Source organism: Rhincodon typus, chromosome 22 (assembly GCF_021869965.1).
Source record: "Rhincodon typus isolate 14 chromosome 22, sRhiTyp1.1, whole genome shotgun sequence".
NCBI lineage: Eukaryota > Metazoa > Chordata > Chondrichthyes > Orectolobiformes > Rhincodontidae > Rhincodon > Rhincodon typus.
In genome coordinates this window covers 39922538-39946689 of record NC_063353.1, presented here as the reverse complement: position 1 = coordinate 39946689, position 24152 = coordinate 39922538, and the positions used below count along the sequence as shown (strand labels likewise).

The following is a 24152-nucleotide window of genomic DNA, read 5'->3' as shown; positions in this document are numbered from 1 at the left end:
TGCCAGACCTGCTGAGCTTTTCCAGCAGCTTTGTTTTTGTTCCTGATTTACAGCATCCGCAGTTCTTTTTGGTTTTTATTCACTTAATCAAATTGGCTATTGTAAGACCAGAACATATCAGAGCAAAATTAGACCATTTAGTCCATAGTCTGCTCTGCCATTCGATCATGGCTGATAACTTTCGTGACCCCGTTCTCCCTCTAACTCTTGATCTCATTGTTAATCAAGAACCACTCAATGACTTGGCCTTCACAGCCCTGTGCATCAATGAGTTCCACAGATTAATGACACGAGCTGAAGAAATTCCTCCTCGTCTCAGTTCTGATGGGTCATCCCATCACTGAGGCTGTGCCCTTGGTTTCTTGTCACTCCTAGTGGAAACATCATCTTCATGCCTACTCTGTCCAGATCTCTTCTAAGTTCTAAGTTTCAATGAGATCCTCCTCATCCATCTAAATTCCATTGAGTATAGACCCCAGAATGGATGCCCTCCAATACACCACCCACTTCCTTGGAGGTGGGGGCCCAAAACTGCCCAAAATTTTCCAAAATCTGGTCTGACCAGATCCCTATCAGTTTCAGCAGCACACCTCTGCACGTGTATTCTAGCCTCCTTGAAATGAAGGCTAACATGGCCTTCCTAACTGCCCGCATCTTAACCTTAACAGAATCCTGAACTAGGACTCCTAATTCCCATAGTCTCTCTTCCTACCAAGGTACATAACCTCACTTTCCCACATTGGACTAAGTGTCATATGGAATGCACTCCCCTAACCTATCCAAGTCCTTCTGCAGCCTCCGTGCTCACTCAATACTTCCCATCCCACCATGTTTTGAATTCACTGATTACACGATGCCCTGAGTTCCTTTTTGTCCAGACAGTTAAATGTAATAGGACCGCAACTATTCATATCACAGACCCCTGCAGAACTCCATTAGTCACTGGCTGCCATTCTTTTTTTTTTAAAGAAAACCCTTTTATCCCCACTCTGCCTTGCACAAGGCAGTCAGTCAGTCCTCTCCATGCCAGCACCTTGCCCCTAATGCCATGGGGTCATCTTATTTAGCAGCCTCCTGTGTCACCTTGTCAGAGTTCTTCTGGAAATCCGTGCAGATCACGTCCACTGATTCTCCCTTGTCTAACATGCTTGTTATCTCCTCAAAGACTTCTAATAGATTTGTCAGGCAAGATCTCTCCTTGATGAAGTTGTACTGACTCTGCTTATCTTACCATGCATTTTCAAGTATTCCAATCTCAACCTTTTAATAACGGACTGTAAAATCTTACCTTGGGCTAACTGGCCTGTAGTTTGTATCTTTTGCCTCAGACAGGTATAACATTAAGCATTTTCCAGCCCTCTGACTCCAACCCAGTCTCCAGTAATTCCTGAAAGATCACCACGAATGCCTTTACAATCTCTTCACTATCTCCTTCAGAACTCGAGATGTAGTCTGCCTGATCCACCTTCAAACCTTTTTAACTTTCTCACCACCACCTTCACGTTTGCCCCCTGACTTTCTGGAGGTTTTGGTATACTGCTCATGTCTTCAACTGTGATAAATGATGCAAAGCACCTATTAAGTTCCTGCACCATTTCTTTGTTCCCCATTTATTACTGTTTCAGCCTCACTTCCAGCTGTTCAATGTCTACATTAGCCCCTCAGTTTTTAAATACCTTAAAAACAAAATGTAGAATCTTTAAGTTACCTTACACTCATTTCATCTTCTCCTCTCTTGCCTTTCAAGGGCTTCCCACTAATCTGGATCACTTTATATGCCTTTCCTTCTTTTATTCTGTCCCTGACTTCCCTTGTTGGCCGTGGTTGCCTCACCCTCTCCTTTAGTATGTGCTGAATTTCTGCTGTGCCTCCCAAGCTACCTCCAGAAAATCCTGCTATTATTGCTGCTACTCCATCTTGCTATGCTCCCCTTTCAGTCAGTTCTGACCAGCACCTATCTCATGTCTTTGTAGTTACCTTTACTCAATTGTAAAACCATTACATCTGATTCCAGCTTCATCCTCTCAAACTTCAGGGCGAATTCATCATATTGTGATCACTGCCCCCTAGGGCTTTCTTCACCTTAAGCCCCCTAATCAAGTCTACCTCATTGCACGTCACCAAACCCAGAATTGTCTTATCACAAGTGGGCTGTACCACAAACTGTTGCAAAAAATCATCTTGTAGACCTTCTAAGAATTCTTTTTTTCTTGGGATCCCCTACCAATCTGATTTTCTCAGCCCACCTGCATATTGAAGTCCCCAGTGATTATTGTAATGGTGTCTTTGATAAATGCGTTTTTTTAACTCTTGATTTTCTTTCTCTCATCCTGACTACTGCTAGGTGGTGTTTACAAAATTCCCAGTCGGGTCTTTGTTTCCCCTTTGCGGTTCCTCAACACAGATTCTATGCCTTCTGACTCTTATCACTTTATGCTATTAATTTTAATTTCAATTCTTACTAAGAATTCCCACTTCCTCTGACCATCTGCCTAGCCTTTTGATAGGATATGGACCCGTGAATATCTAGTTCTCGGCCTGTGCCTGAAGTTAGATTCCTGACCCTTTCCATACTATTTCTGGAAACTTTAACCTCTGAACACCAGCAGCAGCTCCTCCTTCCTCCCCAACCCAAAAATAAAGCCTACTATTTGAAGTCCTATCTACAGCCATAGTTGTGTGACTTGCCAGGATTCTAGTCCCAGCATGGTTCACATGGAGCCCCTCTCATTGGAACAGTTCCCTCCTTCCCAAGTACTACTGAATTTGAACATGTTTCTCCCATAACCAATTTTTGAGCTTTGTCTACCTTTTTCATCTTGTTGACCCCCGTGCTGATTTGCTCATGGCTCATGTTGTAATTTAGAGGCTTTTTAGTTCCAGTTTTAATTTAGCCCCTAGCTGCTTGCGCTTCCTGAGCAGAAATGCTTTCCTCTTTCTGCCTATATTATTGGTACAACTGGTTCGTCCCCTCCCACTCAAAGTTCCTTTTGTAGGCCAGATGAACGTAGAACATAGCGCAGTACAGACCCTTCGGCCCATGATGTTGTCGAACTAGGTCTATCTAACCTTCACCCTTGCCTTATACTATCATCTATATGCCTATTTAATAGCTGCTTAAATGCCCCCAATGAGGCCGACTCCACGCCCTGACCACACTGATTTAAAGAACCTACCTCTGATGTCTCCCCTATATCTACCTCCACTCTCTTTAAAACTATGCCCCCTCGTAACAGCTACCTCCACCCTAGGAAAAGGTCTCTGGCTGTCCACTCTATCTATACCTCTGATCATTTTTGTACACCTCTATCAAGTCACCTCTCATCCTTCATCGTTCTAAGGAGAAAAGCCCTAGCGCTCTCAGCCTTTCCTCGTAAGACCTTCCCTCCATTCCAGGCAACATCCTGGTAAATCTCCTCTGCACCTTTTCCAATGCTTCCACATCTTTCCTGTAATGAGGTGACCAGTTCTGGACACAATGCTCCAGATGTGGCCGAACCAGGGTTTTGTATAGCTGGAGCATAACTTCATGGCTCTTGAACCCAATCCCTCTATTAATGAAAGCTAAGACACCATACGCCGCCTTAACAACTCTATCCATCTGGGTGGCAGCTTTCAGGGAACTGTGGACATGAGCCCCAAGATCCTTCTGCTCCTCCACACTGCCAGAAATCTTTCCGTTAACCCTGTATTCTGCTTTCAGTTTGTCCTTCCAAAAAGGAATCACCTCACACTTTTCAGGGTTAAACTCCATCTGCCACTTCTTAGCCCAGCTCTGCATCCTATCAATGTCCCTTTGCAACCTAGAACAGCCCTCCACACTATCCACAGAGGTCTTGACCTTGGCACCAGGTAGGCAACATAGCCTTTGGGACTCTTGATCCTGTGATGTCATTTTTTGTGCTGAGCTCCTGATCCTGGGTTTTGAACGTTTTAAATTGAAAAACTTCACAAAACAGAAAAAAGCGAGGAAAGACCACCTCATTCCACTCTGTGCCACCTCCCATGTTGCCTCCAAAATCGCTGAACTATATTCCCACTCGAGCTGTCTCTCTGGATGGGATCCCTCCTTCTTGACAGTTTGAAACTTGCTATCGATCTGTTCTTAATGGAATGATATGGACTGCAGCAAGCCTTGCATGGCTTTCCAGTAAGGAATGTTGTGGTTGATCCAGCGGCTCATAGTTTCATCTGAATTCTGACTTTTTTTTTCTTTTAAATTCTTTTTTACAGGAATGCATTCTTTCTGGTCTAATGTCTGTGAAAGGGAAGAAGGTCCTGCACATGGATCGCAACTCTTACTATGGAGGTGAAAGTGCATCCATAACACCACTGGATGATGTAAGTAATAGAACTACTTGCATCTAGCTTAGCATAAAATATGCACAATCCTGAAATTCTATCTTCTTGGCCTTGATACTTTCATAAAATGCTCATAAGTTGAAGGCAATGTTTTTAGCCAGAGTATTGATCTGTGCTCACTGACTTGAGCACCAGCTCTTCATGATATATCAAGTGTGAAAGGATTAGACAGGTGGAATTTAAATGCATTCATGTTACCAGTACATAGTCCTACTAGAGATGGGGTAGTGCTAGACCTAACCCTAGGGATTGTAGCTGGTCAAGTGTTTCAAGTTTGTGGGAGAGCATTTTGCGGGTAGTGACCATAACTCTTAATTTTCAAAGCCTTAATGGCAAGAGATAAGGATAGTACAGAATTTAAGTATCTAAATTGGGCAAGGCAGATTTCAATATCATTAGACAGGATCTGACAAACAGACTGATAGCAGCTACTTGCAGAGTAGTCCATATTTGGAAAGTGCAGGTCTTTTAAAAGTAGTATACTGAGAATTCCTCTGAGTGAATGGCAAGGCAGCAAGTTCAGGGAGCTCTGGATGTTAAAGGATATTTCGTTTGATTAAAAAGAAGGAAGCCTATGTAAAGTACAATGCATTTAAAAACAGGGAGACACTTCAAAAGTATAAAGTGTAGGAGGTTGCTTCAAAAGAAAACTGGAAGGGCAAAGAGGGGCCATAAAATATCTTTTGGTAGATGGGATCAAGGAATTCCCCAAGCCTCTAAAAGTATATTAGGAGTAAGATGATTACCAGAGTGGAATCTATTGAGACCAAAGGAGCAACCTTAGTAAAGTCTTAAATACGTCTCAACTGTATTTGCAGAGGAGAAAGACATTGAGAGGTATACACAATTAGAAGTATGGGTAGTGGGAATCTCTCTTTCCCTAGCAGACACATCAAAGAGCTGAGTGCATAGGTTTAAGGTGAGGAGCAATCAGTTTAGATGAGACTGAAGGGGAAAAAAATTCACCAGAATGTGGTAGAAATACGGAACTGACTGCCTGAAAGGATTGTGGAGGTAGGTATACTCAACATCTAAGCATCTGGATGAGTACTTAAAATGCCAGGGCATAGGCAATGGTCAAAGTGCAGATAAATGAATTAGTGTAGTTTGGTGTTTTGGTTGGTATTGACATAGTGGGCCAAAGGGCCTGTTTCTATGCTGTGTAACTGAATCTACCACAGTTTGATTAAGGGAATCAAATTTTTGTATTTTCCAATTTGCTGGTGAGGTGGAAGTAAAGAGGCTTCAAGATGACTGTCAAGTTGAGTGAATTGGCAAATACAGAATAACGTGGGCAAGTGTGAGGATGTCCACTTTGGAAGAAACAGACACCGTTTTATTTAAATGGTGATAAATAGGGAAATGTTCATGTACAACCCGGCTTAGTGTACTTGTACACCTGGAGAATTGTGCAGTTTAGATGTCATTACTCAAAAAGTATGTAAAAGAATTGACCAATTTAATAAATTTTTAAATTAAATTAAAAGGAATGAAAAATAAAACTCACTACAGCATTTGAATAAATCCAAAAAGCTAGTGTCAAAATACTGCTGAAGTTAAAGATTCTTAAAACCTTGAAGTCTTGACAGTAGAAAATAGTAACCAGTCATCTGTGATGAGAAATGCTTAGCAGACCTGTGAGTTTCAGTCACTAAAAAGACAGTTCAATTAAGTTTTTTAAAAGTTTTTATTGGTACATAATTAGTAAAAAGCCTGTTTGATAGCCACAAAGAAATCCCTTAAGTCTTGAAAGCTATTGCACTAGCCCATACAGTGGGAGAATAGGTCAGGCATCTTGGGTCAAATGGGTTGAGTTCACCATTAGCTCAAATTGAAGATTGAGACAGACATTCAAAGCAAATTGTGCTGGATTGTGTATGGTTTTCTGTTTGATTATCCAGAAGGTGTTTTAAGGTGGAGTTAAACATTACACAAATTTTAAAGTGCAATATGTTATAAATAATCTTTGACATTCACTGACACTTATTATTTGAGAATATAGAATGTTTATTTGGATTATTCTCCCTCAAGTGAATATCTTCAACTACAGTAGTTGATAATACAGTCTTCACCATTATAATGTAATTTATAATTATTTCAATAAGTATTGACTTGTGGTTTGTATCCTTACAAGTAATGTGCCTGTGTAGATGGAATATATCTTGCAATAATTTGGCTGGTTTGAAAACTCCTAGGAGTTTTCTTTATAGGACACCATGCATAGCTGGTAAAGCTAAATAAGTTCCTTGATAGGCAGGACTATTGAGGACTAAATATAGTAGAAACTTTCAAGAGATGTTTAACATAGGAGTTTGGCGAAGGCTCAACAGACTAGTCTCTAAATGGTAGGTTTGTTGTATGAGGAGAGTTTGGGTTGAACAGGTAAGTTTAGAAGAATAAAAGGGGATCTCACTTGAGTGTTTAAAATTTTTGACCGGGTTGTACAGAATGAATGCAGCAGTGGTATGGGGTGGACAATTACAGCAAAAATAAGACATTTTTCACTCGGGTGGTGAATTTGTGGAATGCTCTAAAGTAGAAGGCTGTGGAGGTTAAGTTGCTGCATATACTTGAGAAATACATTTTCAGGATGCAAAGGGCTACAAAGAGAAAGAGGATTGGCCAGGATTGTATTGAATGGAGGAGCGGGTCCAATGTTGTTTCCAATTGTGACCTGTTGTCCAGATGTAAGTTTTAATATTGGATTGTTTTAATGTCAGATTTTGAGGACTCTTTGGTATGCTCATTAGACTAGTCCTGCATTGTCATACTGATTTTGGTTAATCAGTTGCCACTCGCCAAGTTATACTTCAAAACATATGCAATTAGTTTAAAATGGGGTGTGTTGGAAAAAATAAAGTCACAGGTTTTTAGGGATTTTTGGTTGGTCTGTTTGCACAGTGTGGATATTTAGCATTTGCCTTACTTACATTGAAACTATGACTTCTCTTCATTCGGGACCAGAAATTGAATTTGGTCAGTTCCCCCAAAGGCAAAATTGATGTGCATCAATGTCAAATCTTAAACTTGGTGGATTAGGAGGAATCTGGTGACTTCCACGCTGCAGCTTAGTTTAGCAATATATTCAATGTTTCGCCATTAATGAGATGTGACTTACCTGTACTACATTTAGTTCTCTGTTGGCTTGGCTTAGTTGGAATAATTGAGATCAGAAGCTTGTAGGCTAGATAGCCCTTCATGAAAGGAAAAAGGTTGTTCAAAATGCATCAATTGAGGTGTTACAAGTATAATGTATTGGAGTTTGGAGATGGAAATGCAAATGAAAAGTCCATGTTACTGGTAAGGTCGCAACAGATTGGCTTAGTCAGTGCAGACACTCAGTAACTTCATTTGTCTCATGTGGCACTACACTTCTGGGATGGATGAAAAGTCTTCTATAAATGGAAATAATGCTTGTACATCCATAATGTTTATCTGACCTGGATAACAATTTTTACATGCAGTCTCTTGAGGCTAGTGAAGGATTCCAGGGCTCCGTAATACCTAATGCAACATTGGCTGACTCATTGAACACTCCATAAAGTTTCTTACTTTGTCCTTTTAGCAGAAAAGTGGAATATATTCCATTTCCCATACAGCAGATTCCATTCATTTAAAACCATAACCTTGTCACTTTTTCCTTTTTGCAGACAGTATTTGGCTAACTTTGCAAATTAATACAGCTGAAATCAAGGAAATATGAAGAGTTGTAACTATGAATGCTAGGTCTAGCCCCTGTGTTTTGTAACATTCCTGAGATTGCTGTCAAGAAGATGCTGTTTAAGGTTTTGGTACTCTGCAAAAAAGAATAATGCAGCTATAGGCCACCATCTACATGAAAGTTAGTTTGAATTGTATCAGTTGTCCTGATTTTTAACACAATCAGATGCACAAGAAAATGGTGAAGCCCCCATATACTTTATGCTTACATTATGCTAAATTTCATTCTCTCTTCAGCTGTACAAAAGATTTAATCTCCCCGGTTCACCACCAGAATCCATGGGCAGGGGAAGAGATTGGAATGTGGACCTGATTCCGAAGTTTCTTATGGCAAATGGTAGGTAAATTGCAAATATAATCCTTATTGTATAACCTATGGAACACTTTGTGTTCAAAGACATGATGATTGAATGCATTGAGTGAAGCAGTAACTTTGTGGTAGCTCATGATGCTGCCACTGTTGCATGCAAAAAGGGAAGAAAGTAGACAGGCAGTCGAGTTCTGATCTCAGCAGCCCTAATACTCTGCTGCTACTCCATCGCCATCTGTAGTTAACATCTGATGTGAAGGAATGTTCTCTCGGAGGGTAATGAAAGTTGTGAAATCTCTACCATTGTGTTGTGGGGGCTAAATCACTAAGATTTAGAGAGGAGGTAGTAGATTGAAATATCAAGCATTTGTCAATTATATTGAACCAAACAAAAAGACAAAATAGTGCCTAGCACAGATAACTGATCTTGATGAATGGCACGGCAGGCTTGAAGGGCCAAATGGTCTACTCCTGGTTTTTATGTACTACCACCTGAACTTGCCACAGGTTTCTCTTGGTATGTCAACCAAGTGATCATGTGCATATGGGTTGATACTCTGTACAACTCCACCCTGTCTGCTAGTAGATATTTTTGCTAATTGTAAAATTCCTTGTTGCTACTGCACTAAAATAATAGCTAAACTGAATTCACACAACCCGTATATAGAGGTATGTAGTTAGGATAATGGTAGAGGTACACAGGAAAGCAGGGTGATTGAATATATTGCATGTCTATCAGGACTTGGTTGTACATTTTGCCTCTAATTCAGAAGATCCTGGCTCCAAGGTTTAAACTTCAGATATCAGCAAATAATCAGGCTAATGCTTGGAGATGGCCTGCGATCTCGAGTCTTGTATAATGATTTTCCTCCCTCTTTCTCATTCATGCCTTTCTTCCTACCCCCTGCATTTCTCTCACCCTTCTCCTCCTATTGTAGTGCTTTGTAGTTTTTTTTTTGGATAAAATATATCCTAGCATGCACTTTAAAAAGTGAAATACTTTTACCTTTAGGGCAGCTTGTGAAGATGCTACTGTATACTGAAGTCACCCGGTACCTGGACTTTAAGGTCATCGAGGGCAGCTATGTTTACAAAAAATGCAAAATCTACAAGGTCCCATCGACTGAAAAAGAAGCCTTGTCATCCAGTGAGTAGGAACTAAAAGTGGTAGAGTGGTTGCAATTAAGTAGCCTGAGAGTTTATAGATGTTATGACTTTGGTTATATTTTCTTTTCTAGCAATTGAGTTCAATATCAAGAATAAAATCAAACGAATCTGCCGAAATCCTTTGTGGTTACTCATGTAGGAAAACACTTGATGATGATTGTTTAGTAGCAGTTTCCCTCTTTTCTTTTTGTTTCGAACAGAAAATGCACTTGTCAAGCTCACGCAGCATTGTTGCCTTGCAGTCCAGTAGAACTGCTCTTTATCTAGTCAGAGCACCAGGCACGTGCAGGTCCTGTAAGCAGATGTTTGCCTGTAATACTGGAAACTGGTATTTCAGAGACATTTGCCTAACATACTTAGCTCTCCTACCAAAATCATAAGATTTTCTTTTCCATTTTCTAACTATTTAACTCCCTTAATCTTTGTTCATACAGAATTATTTCATAGCAAGACTTGTGTTCCATTGTTTTTTTAAAATAGCAATCGTGGAAATCTTGGCTAGCAATTTGAGTTAAAATTATTGTTAACATGAACGGATTGTTGGTCTGTGGTATTCATGTTTCAGTGCTTATGTCCACTTTGACCAAGGCCGAATGAGGTCAGGAACTGATGGGTCCTGGCAGGACCCGAATTGAACATCTGAATAACTCCTTTTGTGCAGAGATGGATTCTCCACATAGCACCTCTGAAGTTGGATACAAATAGCTTTGTCCTTTTGCACTGATGTGCTGGGCCTTCATTGTTCTTGGGAATAATTGTGGAGCAGCCTCATTCTGTTGTTTCCAGGTCCACTAACGTGGCTGGGTGTGGTAGGACTACAGAACTTGGATCTGATCCTTTGGGATCTCTTAGCCCTGTCTGTTGCATGCTGCACTTGCTGTTAGCCATGCAAGTATTCATGTATTCTCATTTCACCAAATTAGAACATAGAAAAGTTATGGCACAGAGGTGATGCAATCCATTGTGTCTGAGCTAGTTAAAATCTCTTTGCAGATATGCCTGGTTCTGCTCCTTTGCCCTTTTCATTAGACCAGGGTTGACCACTTGGACTTAATGGCATTGGTAGAGTGGAGGGGGATGTAGCGCACTGAAGTTGCGGGTTGTGGTTGAATGTAGTTCTGATGGCCCATTGTGCCTCATGGGTGCCTGGTGTTGACTTACTAGATCTGTTCAAATGAGTCATGTGAATTTTACCATGCATGTTTATGCTCTTGGGCTGACTCTTATTAGTAGTTTTCCAATATTAAATTCAACCCAGACCAAACATTTTGTGAAGTAAGGCCAGATGCTTTCAGGTCTGTCAATGCTGGTCAGCATATAAGGACAATTCATGCGAATGAGTTGGATATTCCTTGAGTCTATGATTTTGTGCATGATCATGTAGGGTTACCAGTTTGCTAAATGTGCTTCATTACCAAACTCTATCTTTGTAATAATGGAAATAAGCAGACCGTTGGTGCTAAAGGAAAATTTATAAGACTTCTTGTTTGTTTATAGCAGCATGTAAATGAGTGTGACAATATATTTCCTGAAGTGTTGAGTTGAAGCTAGTTTCAACACTAATTAAAATTTAAAAGCCAAGAGTCTGTGTTTCAGGTGTTTACTAATTGTTGCTTTTTCTTCAGATTTGTTAAGCTTTATGGAAAAAAATAGATTTAGAAAGTTTTTGCAGCGTGTATCTGTTTATGATGAAAATGATCCCACAACTTGGGATGGCATTGACCCTAAGAAAACAACCATGAAGAATGTATATGAGAAATTTGGTTTGGGGAAGGATGTCATCGACTTCACAGGCCATGCTCTAGCCTTGTATAGGACTGATGAGTGAGTAGTTTTTTTATACAAGACAAAAAGTTACTGCAACATTTTATTGGTATATCTATGTACAATATGGAGTGAGTTTCTGCCTTGTTAATCATTGTTAAATTGTATTTTTATATTACAACCAGCAGTTGTATTAATGCTTCCCCCAGTAGTGCTTGTATGTGACTTAATTTTATAAACCATTGTTGTATTTTTAGTCTTGTTCATTTTTGCTTTTCCTGCATGCTCAACATTATATCTTCTACTTGTACCCTTCTGAAGTGTTGTTTAAATAACTGTCCCCGATCTTTGCCTTTTCCCTCTTGTAAATAAAGTAAGCCTCTTAAAGTTTATATGCTTTGATTCATCAGTGTTTTTAGACTACCAGGTCATATCAAATCAGTCCTTGAGCATTAACAGATATCAGGTCATTATGACAGTTGCATCTTTCATGTAGTGAATTATGAAGTTTTTGTATATTACTATTACCAAATTAGATTCTCACTACTTGGGTTTTCTTTTGCTCTTACACATCTTTGTCTTCAATGAACATTACAGGCCAGAACTACTATGGCTATCTTTAATGTAAAGATTTAGTGAAATGTCTAGTCTCATTTAAATGACAGCTAACCATGGTATTTCACTGTACAGTTTGTACTTGTCCGCAGGGTCAACTTAGTTTATTTCCTAGATATCTGAAGTGTGAATGTTGTTCTGGCATACTGCATTTAAATCTGCTTTCCCTGTGATAGTAAGGATGTTGTGAAACTTGAAAGAGTTCAGAAAAGATTTACAAGGATGTTGCCAGGGTTTGAGCTATGGGGCTATTTTCCTTGGAGTGTCAGAGGCAGAGGGGTGACCTTGGAGATCTGTAAAATCAAGGGGCATGGATAAGGTGAATAGATTAGCTTTTTTTTTCCTCCCAGGGTAGGGGAGCCCAAAGTTAAAGGGCATAGGTTTAAGATGAGAGGGGAAAGATTTATCTTTTTTAGTGGTCCCTTTTAACTTCAAATGGGGTGTGTATGGAATGAGCTGCCACAGGAAGTGAAGAACACTGGAACAATTACAACATTTAAAGGGTGTCCGGATGGGTATATGAATAGGAAGGGTTTAGAGGGCTATGGGCCAAATGCTGGCAAATGAGACCAGATTAATTTGGGATATCTGGTCAGCACGGCTGAATTGGACCTATAGGTCTGTTTCTGTGCTGTGTATCTCTATGACTAAGTACCAGTTTTTTTTCCTCTTTCCCTGTATATCTTCAGGGGAGAACTGTGGGTGTCTATTTTGCTGTTTTTCTTTAACCACGAAGATGATGAACTTGTTGGTATGATCCGTGCTGATCATGTCATGTCAATGCTCTGCATGCAGAAAAATGAATATGACGGTCACATCCAAATCTTTCTGTCCCTTTCAGCTACATTGACCAACCTTGCCTTGAGACATTAAACAGAATTAAGCTCTACAGTGAATCGCTGGCTCGCTATGGGAAAAGCCCATATCTGTACCCTCTTTATGGCCTTGGAGAGTTGCCTCAGGGTTTTGCCAGGTGAGAATTATAATTTGGTAAATGTTCTATTAAATATTGAAATGTGTTTTGAATGGATTTGGGTTTTCTGGCAAGGAAGAAAACTTTTGAATTGTGGTTTAAGACTTATTCTAAATCCAAGCTACAGACCTCTTGTAATTGCTTAACTCTCCTTGATCAAACAGGTTTGATTTCTGTATTTGTAAAACTAAGAAAAATAAAACTTGGGGTGATAACCCTATGTACATTTGCTTGGTCTGAGACCTTTTCTGCTGTCACTCATCTGCCCTCAAGGAAGTACATATACACCAGAGGTGACTCCAATTGTCCCTATCTTTTGTGAAAATACTAGACCTCCAAGTGGAGGTCCTGTGTGGTACTGAGGCTCAAATCATTGATTTGGTGTAGATAATGTAGGTGCTGACTTATGTCCCACGTACTCAGTAACTGTGTACTTTGAGATTTTTATTTTATGTTTTTGATTAAGTCTTAATTTGTGCAAACTTAAGGTTGTTTTAACATTGTGTATTCTCATTTGGTCTATCCAATCGCTGAATTTGAAGAAAATCTGGAAAATATCGGCTCCACTCGTTTAGATAGGTAGACGTACTTTTTTTTTCTGGCGTTTTCAGACTGGATGTGTTCAACTTTGTTTATTAACACATTTCAGCAATTTTAAATAATGCTTGATCTCAAATGTCTTTATGATTGAAACTTGGAGAACGTGTTGAATCTTTTTGAGCTATTTTCAAGTACAGTTATCAGACTGCAGTGTTAGTACTCTGCATTCTTTTGTATGAGTGATAAAATATATATCATCTGTCATTAGAACATGCTTTTGGCTATCAAATTAAGTTGTCTGGAGATTTCCGTACTAAACATTGGTTATCCTGTACAAGCTACCCTCCACTGCTCATTTTGTACTTGGGGTGTCTAAAGTACTTTTTTGGAGGTTTTGCATTTACAATTAAGGCATTACACATTTTTGCATGTGTTGTTGGAATGCATAGTGGCAAAAATGTGTTGTAGCTTAACATCGATATTTTCAATCCGTATTTCTGATATCTATGTATTTGTGGATTTCATGTATCTGGTTTTGGCTCTTGGACTAGAGAAAACTGCACTTTGAAAATTTTAAATCTAACTAAATGAATGTAGGAAAGCTGCATGTTTATTTTGACCATCTTGACTTTTGTCCTGGGTGATCTGGAGCAAGTGCCATAAAACAATGTACACTGTTGAACAGAACTATAAAATGGTTAAGAATTTTGACAAATTACACGAATTTCACATGCCCTATATGTTTGGGGATATTTCTGAGCAACTCATTTGTTGTCTCCTATTTTTACAATGTTCTTTTGGTCTGATTCTTCAATAAGTTGCAAAATCTGCTACAGAAAGGTTGCAGCCACATTCTATGCCCATGTCCTTTGCTGACCTAGCTATTCAAAGCAATTCACAATCTCTAATGCAGGCTTTATTTTCTTAGGTTAAGTGCCATTTATGGTGGGACCTACATGTTAAACAAGCCTATTGAAGAAATAATTATTGAAAATGGACAAGTAGTTGGAGTCAAGTCGGAGGGAGAGGTGAGAGCATTAAGCATTTGGCTTGATTCAAATACCAATTTTATTTGCTTGAAATCTAACTTTTTAATATAGATATGTTGTAAAGAAACTGAGTCAACCACTTTCAGTTGGAAGGCTGACAGACCTGCGATAGTTGCGCAATTATAGGGTTTCTACGTAAACTTTTTTTAGTTGGGGCGTCTGTGCAGTTGATGCTTAAAAAAAAAAAATCATTGAGTTGCCGTTGTGCAAAAGTGATTTATCCAGGGTTGAACTAATTATAAATAGTGCTTGATGCCCATGACTCCCACTTATCAATATTACAAATTGGATGTGCCGTGGAGAGCCATTGTAGTCTAATCACTACTGATGATGGTTGATGCAAACTGTCTTGTTTGTACTTGGATGATCACTTGCGAGTCCAGTCTGTTTTAAGTCTCTCAGAAAACCGGTCTAAGTGAGTTCTTAAATGTTAAGCTGCAGCATTTTCCACATGCAAGACCTTGGTTAACCATCACTTATTTCTACTTCTACCAATATAACTTGTCAACAGAATACAGCTTAATGTGATATGAAAACAATCAATGGAGAAACATTTTTGGCCATTTGTGGATTTTTTTGAACTAAATATTTATCAGGTAATACTGAAGTTTCACTTTGGTTGCTGTAGATGTTAAACTAATCAACTCCCTTCTCTGCATTATTGATTATGATGCATTCTTTGTTATATTCTGTTAGCTTAGAATTAAGGTCTCTTGAGAGGCAGTAGCTTTACTGTTTGTTTGAACTTCTGGAATTTCTTTAATCGTGAAAGAGTGAAACTATCCTTCAAGGATAGTCCATGGATTGTTTGTGAAGACACCATTTGAATTGGATGACATGCCATAAAAAGTAGTTGGCAGGAAAACTATTGCGTGCTGACAGGTGCAGTGGGCTGAGCATCTTTGTGATGCAAAGGCAAAGTGCTGGAGAGACTTGGCAGATTTGGGAGCATGTATAAAGAGAAGAACTGTTAAAATTTCAAGCCCAGTTGCCCTTCAGAACTGAAAATATCTGGGGAAAGGATGGGTTTTTTGGTGGGGGGGGTGTGTGGTGGCAGTTAAATAGAGTAGATAAAGACTGCCCAGAGAGAGCGAGCCAGCAAAAGGGATAGTCAAACAGACATTGATAAGCTGAGCAAGATAGAAAGGTGCTGGTAGGTGCTAAGGGGAAGTATAAACAAGACTAAGAAATGAGTTAGGCCATTTGGCCCATCAAACTTGCTCTGACAATCAGTCAGTTAATGTTTCTCAACCCCATTTTCCTGCCTTCTCCCTGCAACCGTTGATCCCCTTTGCTAGTCAAGAGCCCGTCTAACGCTGTCTTAAAGACTCTGCCTTGGCCTCCCCAGACTCTTCTGCAGCATTGAGTTACATAGATTCACAACTCTGGCTGAAGAAATTCCTCCTCATCTCAATTCTAAAGGGTCATCCCTTTACTTTGAACCTGTGCTCTAATCTCTCCTACTAGTGGAAAAGCTACTCCTGGCCTGTCCAAGTCTTTTTGCACCCTCCCCATTTCCTCAGCAATGCTTGTACGCACCTATTTTTTGTAATCTGCAAATGTAGCTACAAGTCCTCCATTTCTTCTTCCACATTGTTAATGTATAGCATGAATCATTGTGGTCCCAACCCTGACCCCAGTGGAACTCCACTAGTCACCAGCTGCCATCCTGAAAAAAATCCCTTTATCCCTACTCTATGCCTTCTGCCAGTCAGCCAATCTGTATCCCTGCCGTGTACCTAATGCCATGGCACTTATTTAGCAGCCTTTTGGAAATCCAAAGAGATCACATCCACTGACTCCTTTGTCTAAGTTGCTCATCACAAATAGTTGAAAATAAGTCAGAGCAGCCCATTCAAAACCAGATCTAGGGGTGTGGGTAGGGGGTATATGGAGGATGATGTCCATCCTCTGAGATTAAATACATTGAGTCCTGAAGCCTGTAATGTACCAAAGTGGAAGATGAGATGTTATGCTGGAGCACTGCAGCAGGTCTGAGACAAAAATGTGGCATGGGAACGTAGTGTGTTGAAGTGGCAGGCAACTGGAATCTTGGTCATTTTTACATACAGAGCATAGGTGTTTGGCAAAGTGGTCATCCAGTCTGCGTTTTGTCTCCACCGTGTACAAGTGGCCACATCGTGAGCAATAAATACAGCAGACTAGATCAAACGAAATGAGTAAATTCCTGCTCCACTAATATAAATAAAAATACCCTTTCCCAGCTATTTTTGGGCCTGATGAGGGTTCCTAGACTCACCGTTAACTGTTTTTCTCTCTACAGATGCTTCCATCTTTGTTTCTCCACTCTTCGCAGCATCTGCAGTTTTTATTTTTGCTTTTAAGATGAAATTTCTGGTACTGTTAGATTTAGTCAAAATATATTTTGTTTTCAGATTGCCCGCTGTAAGCAGCTAATCTGTGATCCTAGTTATGTGCCTGACCGTGTGAAGAAGATTGGCCAAGTGATTAGAGTTATTTGCATCATGAGTCACCCCATTAAGACCATAACAGATGTAAATTCCTGTCAGATTATCGTTCCCCAAAATCAGGTCAACAGAAAGTCTGGTGAGTAGCTTCAATAAATCTGCATTTCCTTCTCATCCTGGAAATGGAATTATGCACACTCGCCCTTTTGGTGCCATGGGGTATAGACAGTCATGTGCAAACTTTGATCGCAGAAGTGTTTTCCACAAATGAGAACAGTTATGTGGCAATTTACAGCTAGCTTATTTAACATTGAGCAAGTCCTACAAATGTTGCCTTCCTCTTTTGATCCTATTTTGCTTGTTGGTATTTGCCTAAAGGATCGATTTACACCAGATGGGAGCAGAATGTAAAGGGACCAAACTGGTCCGACAATCAGAGGTTAGACAAGTCATAACTGGGGAGATCAGGTACACTTGCAAAGTAGAGGAGTGAGTTAATTTACTGTCCCGGTGCCTAACTGCAGTGTTAATGGAGGGCTTGGGTCATCGAGCTGATGTGGTAATACAAGACTTTGTTTATAGAACTGAGAAAAGTTTTGAAGTGTGAAGTTTTGAATTGAAAGTGTAAACTTCTAGAGCAGTAAATCTCTTGTTGAACTTGTCTTTAGAAAACGGAACTTGTTTCAACTTGTTTGACTTAGCAATGTTTTTAAATTATTCCCTAGACATCTACATTTGCATGATCTCCTACGCACATAATGTAGCTGCTCAAGGAAAGTACATTGCTATTATTAGCACAACAGTGGAGACCAATGATCCAGAAAGTGAAATTAAGCCAGCATTGGAACTTCTGGAGCCTGTGGAACAAAAGTATGTGTAATATTTTGAATTGTTTTAGATTTTAGCAGACAATGTTTGATTGAAACAATGGAGTAAGACTACTTTTTCTTTTGACAGTAAGCCTTATTCTAATCCAAATGTCTTTGTAATGGTCCTAAAGTAAACAATAAGTTATCCCAAAACAGTGTGGATGACAAGTTTAAGAAAATATTGGTCTGTAATGAGTAGCATTAGTTCTTGAGTCTAACACTTTTATTTTTGTTTTTGAACATGCAGAAGATACTTTTGTGGGATAGCACTGAACTCATGATGTAGTTCCCAGGTATTGGGTACAAGGGTTGAAAACTCCAACCAAAAACGTGCTCACTCTTCTTGTTTCTCCCCACCCCTCAATGTAGCTTTGACTTGCATGTAAATGTCCAAGAATGGAATATAGTTGCATTATAGTGCAGTATGTCCTTAAAACTTGATTTTATTATCTGCGCATCAATTTGAGTAAACTTCCTCTATCCATTGCTGTTTGGAAGTGAAGAGATTGAAATACCTAGAACTTGAGGGGAGCAGAAAGTGGATACCAAGTTGTTTCTTTCTGTGGAAAGAACTAAAGCTAGAAGACCTTTTAAGAGTAAGAGTTTTTCCTTTTAAGACATGGCAATTTTTGTTTGTGCGTTGTTAGAGTACAGAATTCTGCTGCCCAGGATCTAATGGCAGCTGAGTCTCCACATTTATTCAAGAGCAAGTTAGATTTTAGTAGATAAGAGTTGAAGGGTATGGTGTGTAGGCAAGAAAAAGAAGCTGAGACCACAACTAGATCAGGATTTATTTTTATTGAATGGTGGAGTTAGGCTTGAAGGACCAAGTGACCCACTATAGCTGCTGTATTCCTTTTGAAGTTGTTTATGTTAATGTAGCAATCTTGCCAAAGATTGCTAGTCTACAGCTAAATTTGGATAAAATGCTGGCAACTGCAAAAAATTGCAAGTTCCATACACCTAATAATGAAACAGCTCCTAATTGTAGCTCATAACTCGAATTTCAGCACTTCCCATTAAAGATAAGCACATAGATTGAATTGTGACCAAATTGAAATGTGAACTTTGTGGGATAATTTGGTACTTAACATTATTATTGAATTCTTTTCAGATTTGTTTGCATCAGTGATATGTATGTTCCAACTGACATGGGAACTGAAAGCCAGGTAGGAATATGACACTATAAAATCATTACATTCTGGAATCAAATTTGAATTGTGAAGTGGTTGTTTAGCCAGTGAAATTAAAGGTTCATAGTTTCTGGCAACTAAAGTGCTCACTAGATCATTCTTGGTAATACTTGTATGATTTCAGTCTGGTCTTGTGGCAACATAAAGTTGGGAGATTGAACTCGATCCCACTTTTGGAGCAGTCATTGTTGAAATTCTGAAGAGATTCTGAATATAGTGATGTGGGAAAGATGGCTGTAAGTTTGGGAGGCAACATGCTTAGGCTCTTGAGGCAATGGCATTGGGACAATAGTTTTCATTAGAGTTCCACTTCTTCAAAAGGTGGCTGGGGCAATGGGACATTTTAAAATCGGGGAGGCTCTACCTGAGTAGAAATCACCACTTATGGTACTAGCTAGCATGGGGGCCATGAAGAAAAGCTGTCGAGTGGGAATGAGGCAGCACAAGCTACGTATTACGGTCATGGTGAATTGAAAAGATATGTGGAAAGCTGATTGTGCATTCAAGGTTTTGACAACAGGAAAACCTATGAGGAAATTTGTTTGCCATTTTCACCCTCCATTGCCAAAGTAGTTGAACAAGGGACCTCCGTGAGCTGACAAATGTATTAAGCTTCTTGTATATTTGTTAAATGAGATTGAACAGTTACAGGAGAAGGCTTTAAGGAGGCACTTGGAACTGCAGAGTAGCATTCGCATTTCAACATTAACCTGATCACTTATTTAAAGCAGGGTTGATCTAGATTTTGTAGTTTTCTGGTCCAGCTTGATCTGGTATTCTATTGTGCTCTATATCCTCTTTCCATTTGGTGAGATCATGCTCACGTGAGACTTCATTGCCTCACCCCCCTGGCAATGGTTGACGTTTGCAGGAGCAGAGGCATGAAAAATAGATGAGAATTTTGAGCAGATTGATAATTACAGACCTCAAATGTGTAGACATTGATTCTCTAATGCTGTCTGGGGATGAAGATGGGGCCAAGGTTAGATCATTTGGTGTGGCTTATCAGAGGTCATTGATAGAAATCCACTGGCTGCAGCAGCCAACCTACTTTAATTGATTTCAGACCTGGATAACAAGGAGAGGTGCTCTATAGTTTAGATAACAGGTTCCATGTAAGTAATCAGAAAACAGCTATTCAGCAAACTCGCTTCTGAATTAACTGGTTACTTTTATCTTGCCGCAGATTTTCATTTCAAGAACATATGATGCAACCACCCACTTTGAGACCACTTGTGATGACATTAAAGATATTTACAGGAGGATGATGGGTGTTGAGTTTGACTTTGAAGAAATGAAGCGGAAGCAGAATGATATCTTTGGAGAGGATGAACAGCATGAATCTTCAAAGTAAACCCCCCCCTTAAGTATCGCACCTAATTGGCTGATTCAATATGGGTCTCATTAAGGAAATGAATGAGCACTGCAGAAAAGGAAGTTAGTATTGTGGGTCCTGCTTATTTTTTAAATCGCGTCTTCAAGATCCTGACAAGTATTGCACTGATTCTAGATGGAAACCCCATCAATTATCTTTGGCATCATGTGTAAATTTTGCTGATATCTAGGGGTATTGTCCAAAGACAACTTACTGATGTCTGATAGGGTTTTGGAGGTGGCGCATTGGGGTTGGGGGGTTGGGGGTGGGGGGGGGAAGCGGCAGGCATTTGGGAAGCCAGGACGCAATTCAGATGCATTCTTTGCTGTAAACGTGGAAAACTGTAAAAATGCTAAATCAATATTCCATTTTTGTGGAAGTATTTACTGCCATCTGCTTTAACATCAGCTCTAACATTTAATGGGTTCAAAGTTCATTTGTGTAATCAACTAACAGTTTATGATGGATTGATTCTATGTAGAACTGCAACTTCACAATAAAAACATGTATGTATACCACTGGCCATTTATAAATATGATAGACACTTGTATAATTTTTAATCTTGTTTACATTTCTGATGTTTCAGATAATTAGCTGACACCATTAAGCTTCCTGCAGATCCCGCTAACTCTGCAGAAGAGTTCATGGAGGTAACCCTAGGTCTAGTAAAGGATACCCTAATGTAACCTTGGGCAGTGAATGGAAGTAAACCAAGCTTTTAAACTGAGTTATAAGCAATGTATATTAGCACCAACTTGAGAATTTTAGCCAAATGAAGAACCAATTTTCAAAGCAGATGGATGTGAATGCCTTCTCCATCTCTGATTTGGAAGAATCAAACCAAATGCAGTGAAATGTCTTAAGAACCTCGAAGTTCTGTGATGACCACTTGGCACGAAATGACTTCTGTATTGGAAAGTTAGAAGGTCTTCAAATAAACTGCTGTATGCATTTTGACTCTACCACTTTTTTCAAGCTTTTTACTGAAGTGCACATTGTTGGCCAGGATTGTAACAACTGATTTTTGCATTGGTTTTAGTGTAGATGTTTCATTGGGAATCAAATTCCCACCTTCCTTCCATTCCCCCATATGGTTTTCTGACTTGACTGGTGTATACACCATTAATTTGATTTTAAAAAGCAGTTAACATTTAGCCAATTAATTAATATTTTGAGTGGAGTTGCCAAGTCACATTTCACTTTCACTTGGGCAGATTTAATGAACTCTAGATTGACACTAATAATATAACTCAACATCACTGGGTTAGTGTGCTGGAAGTTGAGCCCCACTGTTTAGTTATCAGAAGAAATGTACACAATTGCCAAATTTAACTGTCTTAGACCCAGGTTGACAAAGCATTGACCAGGTTTCTGTAGTTAACAAGACTTGCTGTTTGTACAAGTAAACCAACTCTAGCTGCAGTTAAATGTGAATTAGCATATAATTGCTGGGTAAAACCCTAACCTCTATACATAAATGGGGGGGAATGAGGGTAGAGGGAAACACAGAAAGCAGTTCAGTGTGCTCTTTTCAAAGGATTTGCTGAGATGATTCTTGTGCTGATCAGAACACTGCTGCTGGATCTTCCTTCTCTAGTTGTTTTCAGTAGTTTGCATGAGGCACTTGGTGGCTGGTTCATACTTAGTCTGACTTATTAATGAAAAGTCACAGCAACTGCTGAAAGAAAATCAAACTGGTTTTACTTCAGTGAACCGATAACTCCAGAGCTGGTGGAGCTCTATTGGCTTCTCTTTCTCTTGTTCACTGCTTTCAAACAGCTGAACAGCTTGAAGTGATCACAGGCCTTGTGCCTGCTAAAACAGTGTTATTGATAACTGGTCCCTCATCCACAAACCAATTGCTACTTGTTGCTGGCTGAATCTCCATTTTTTTTGACTTTGGTTCCAGCTTGTCTGACCTTTTTCAACCAACAGTGTTTGCAATTAGTTTCAAGTTACTTGCTTTCCAAACATGCAGTAATACCTCAGTAATTCTTGACTTTTAAAGCAGCTCTTTTGTGCACAGAAATGGGAAATCAAAGTTACAGAAAAATTAAAACACTCCACAATGACTTTCTTTGAAGCAGCAGTTGTGTGGATTTTAGATTAAAAAGCTTTGGGTGTTTCACATTGTCTGGATCATCCCTTTCCCCTTTACGCTACCCCTTCCCTGCAGAAAGCTGAGAGGAGAAATTCTGAAAAGGTGATTGACAATATTGAAGTAAGCACATTGTTAATTCAAATTGGAAACTGGAAAAACGAGCAGGTCCAATCTCTCTTCCTTCAATATGTGGTGCTAAAGCTGAGCCAAAATACACGTGTTCCAGCTGAAAACCTGCTTTTTTAAGAGGTTTATGCTATCACAAGCATGGCAGTGTGAAGCTCTAGTCAAAATATAACACTGAGCCATCGTATCCACAAACATTCAGTCCCTCTACCGCACGCTCAACGACATTGTACTGTGGATTTGGATGCACTGCAGAAATTCAAGTCTCCTTTTAGACAGTACCATCTGAGCCCATGTCCACTGCCATCTAGAAGGGCAAGGGTAGCATATTTGTTGGAACATTACAACCGATAATTTCCCATCTAAACCACTCATCATTCAGACTTTGAAATATAGTGCTGGAACTTCCGTAACAGCATTGTAGGTGTTCCTGCACAAAATGGCCTCCAACAGTTCAAGGTGGAACTTACCACCTTCTCAAGGGCAACTAGATATATTCCTAATATCGCAAAAGAATTTAAAAACTTTACATCCACTGCCTTTTGAGGAAGGAAATTCAGAATCTCATCCAAAGGTAGATCAAGTTCCAGCGGTAGGGAAGCCTTGATGACTGGGGGATCTGTCTATTGCAGCCTTCATCTGCCATTGTAGCCATTGATATTACATGAATACCTTCTACCTGGGTTGCCCTGCCCTGCTTCACATGGTAGTAACGTTGGAGGCAATGAGCCAAAAGAAGGCCTCAATGGTGATCCAGGCTATGGCATTCACATGTTATAAAATGTCCAGCACAAGGTGTCTATCTAGACAAATTCAATTTTCCGTAAGCGTATACACACAGGCCCTGTGGTGAGAGGAGATGGGAACAGGATTGAGAGATCTGCAAGTCCCTATCTATGGGCTGGCATGTAAGTAAGAGTTTGATTGTTGTTTTTGCTCTTATAATGGGGACAGGAGTGTGTTTTGGCCGGTTGCTTCACTTCCTTCAAGATCCACTCTGCTCACTCCACGCAGGGAAGGGGCTAGAAAAGGTGCCCTAAAAATATTCTATTACGAACCTGGCTGGTAAATCGCATGCAGTGGGCTCATCTCAGTGTGGCCTGAAAGCCAAAGTAGAACTCAATCTCAGAACCTGGAATGTAAACTCAGAGAAAGCGCAGCATAATCAGCCAAAATGAAGAGCTGTCTATTAAGTTAGGCACTTCATTGATTTCCTGTCCTACAGGAAAAAGTGGTGTTTACCCCTTCTGCAGAGGAAAAGCCAAGGATTGACCTAGAACACATGGAATTGGATTCACTATTAAGAACAAACTTGTCAACTGACTTTTGGAGCTCCCTGTTAGCATCAACAATTACTTCATGACTTTGTTTACAACTTGCCAGGAACCAGCAGGCAATGGTTTGAGTACCTAAGCTTCAACCCTTGAAGCCACAGATGAGTCCAAAGAAGGCTCCTATTCTGCCCTGGACACCATACTCACCTAAGGAAGATTAAATTATTTTCCTTGCGGACTTCAATGCAGGGTTTGAGAGGATGCTCAACTCTAGAAAGGGAGGAA

At 39.8% G+C, this 24152-nt stretch overlaps 1 protein-coding gene across 1 annotated transcript in view; it reads left to right on the top strand.

The window, feature by feature from the left end:
* The window catches only part of LOC109913619 (rab GDP dissociation inhibitor beta), a 37436-nt gene extending 16108 nt beyond the window's left edge, over positions 1-21328 (top strand). The window contains exons 2-11 of the mRNA XM_048610106.1: positions 4234-4341; positions 8320-8419; positions 9405-9539; positions 11185-11383; positions 12780-12911; positions 14380-14479; positions 16897-17068; positions 17655-17799; positions 18913-18967; positions 20178-21328. Of these exons, the coding sequence (XP_048466063.1) occupies positions 4234-4341; positions 8320-8419; positions 9405-9539; positions 11185-11383; positions 12780-12911; positions 14380-14479; positions 16897-17068; positions 17655-17799; positions 18913-18967; positions 20178-20345 (1314 nt within the window). The 3' untranslated portion in view covers positions 20346-21328. The remainder of the gene's footprint in view (positions 1-4233; positions 4342-8319; positions 8420-9404; positions 9540-11184; positions 11384-12779; positions 12912-14379; positions 14480-16896; positions 17069-17654; positions 17800-18912; positions 18968-20177) is intronic.
* The last annotated feature ends 2824 nt before the right edge of the window (positions 21329-24152 follow it).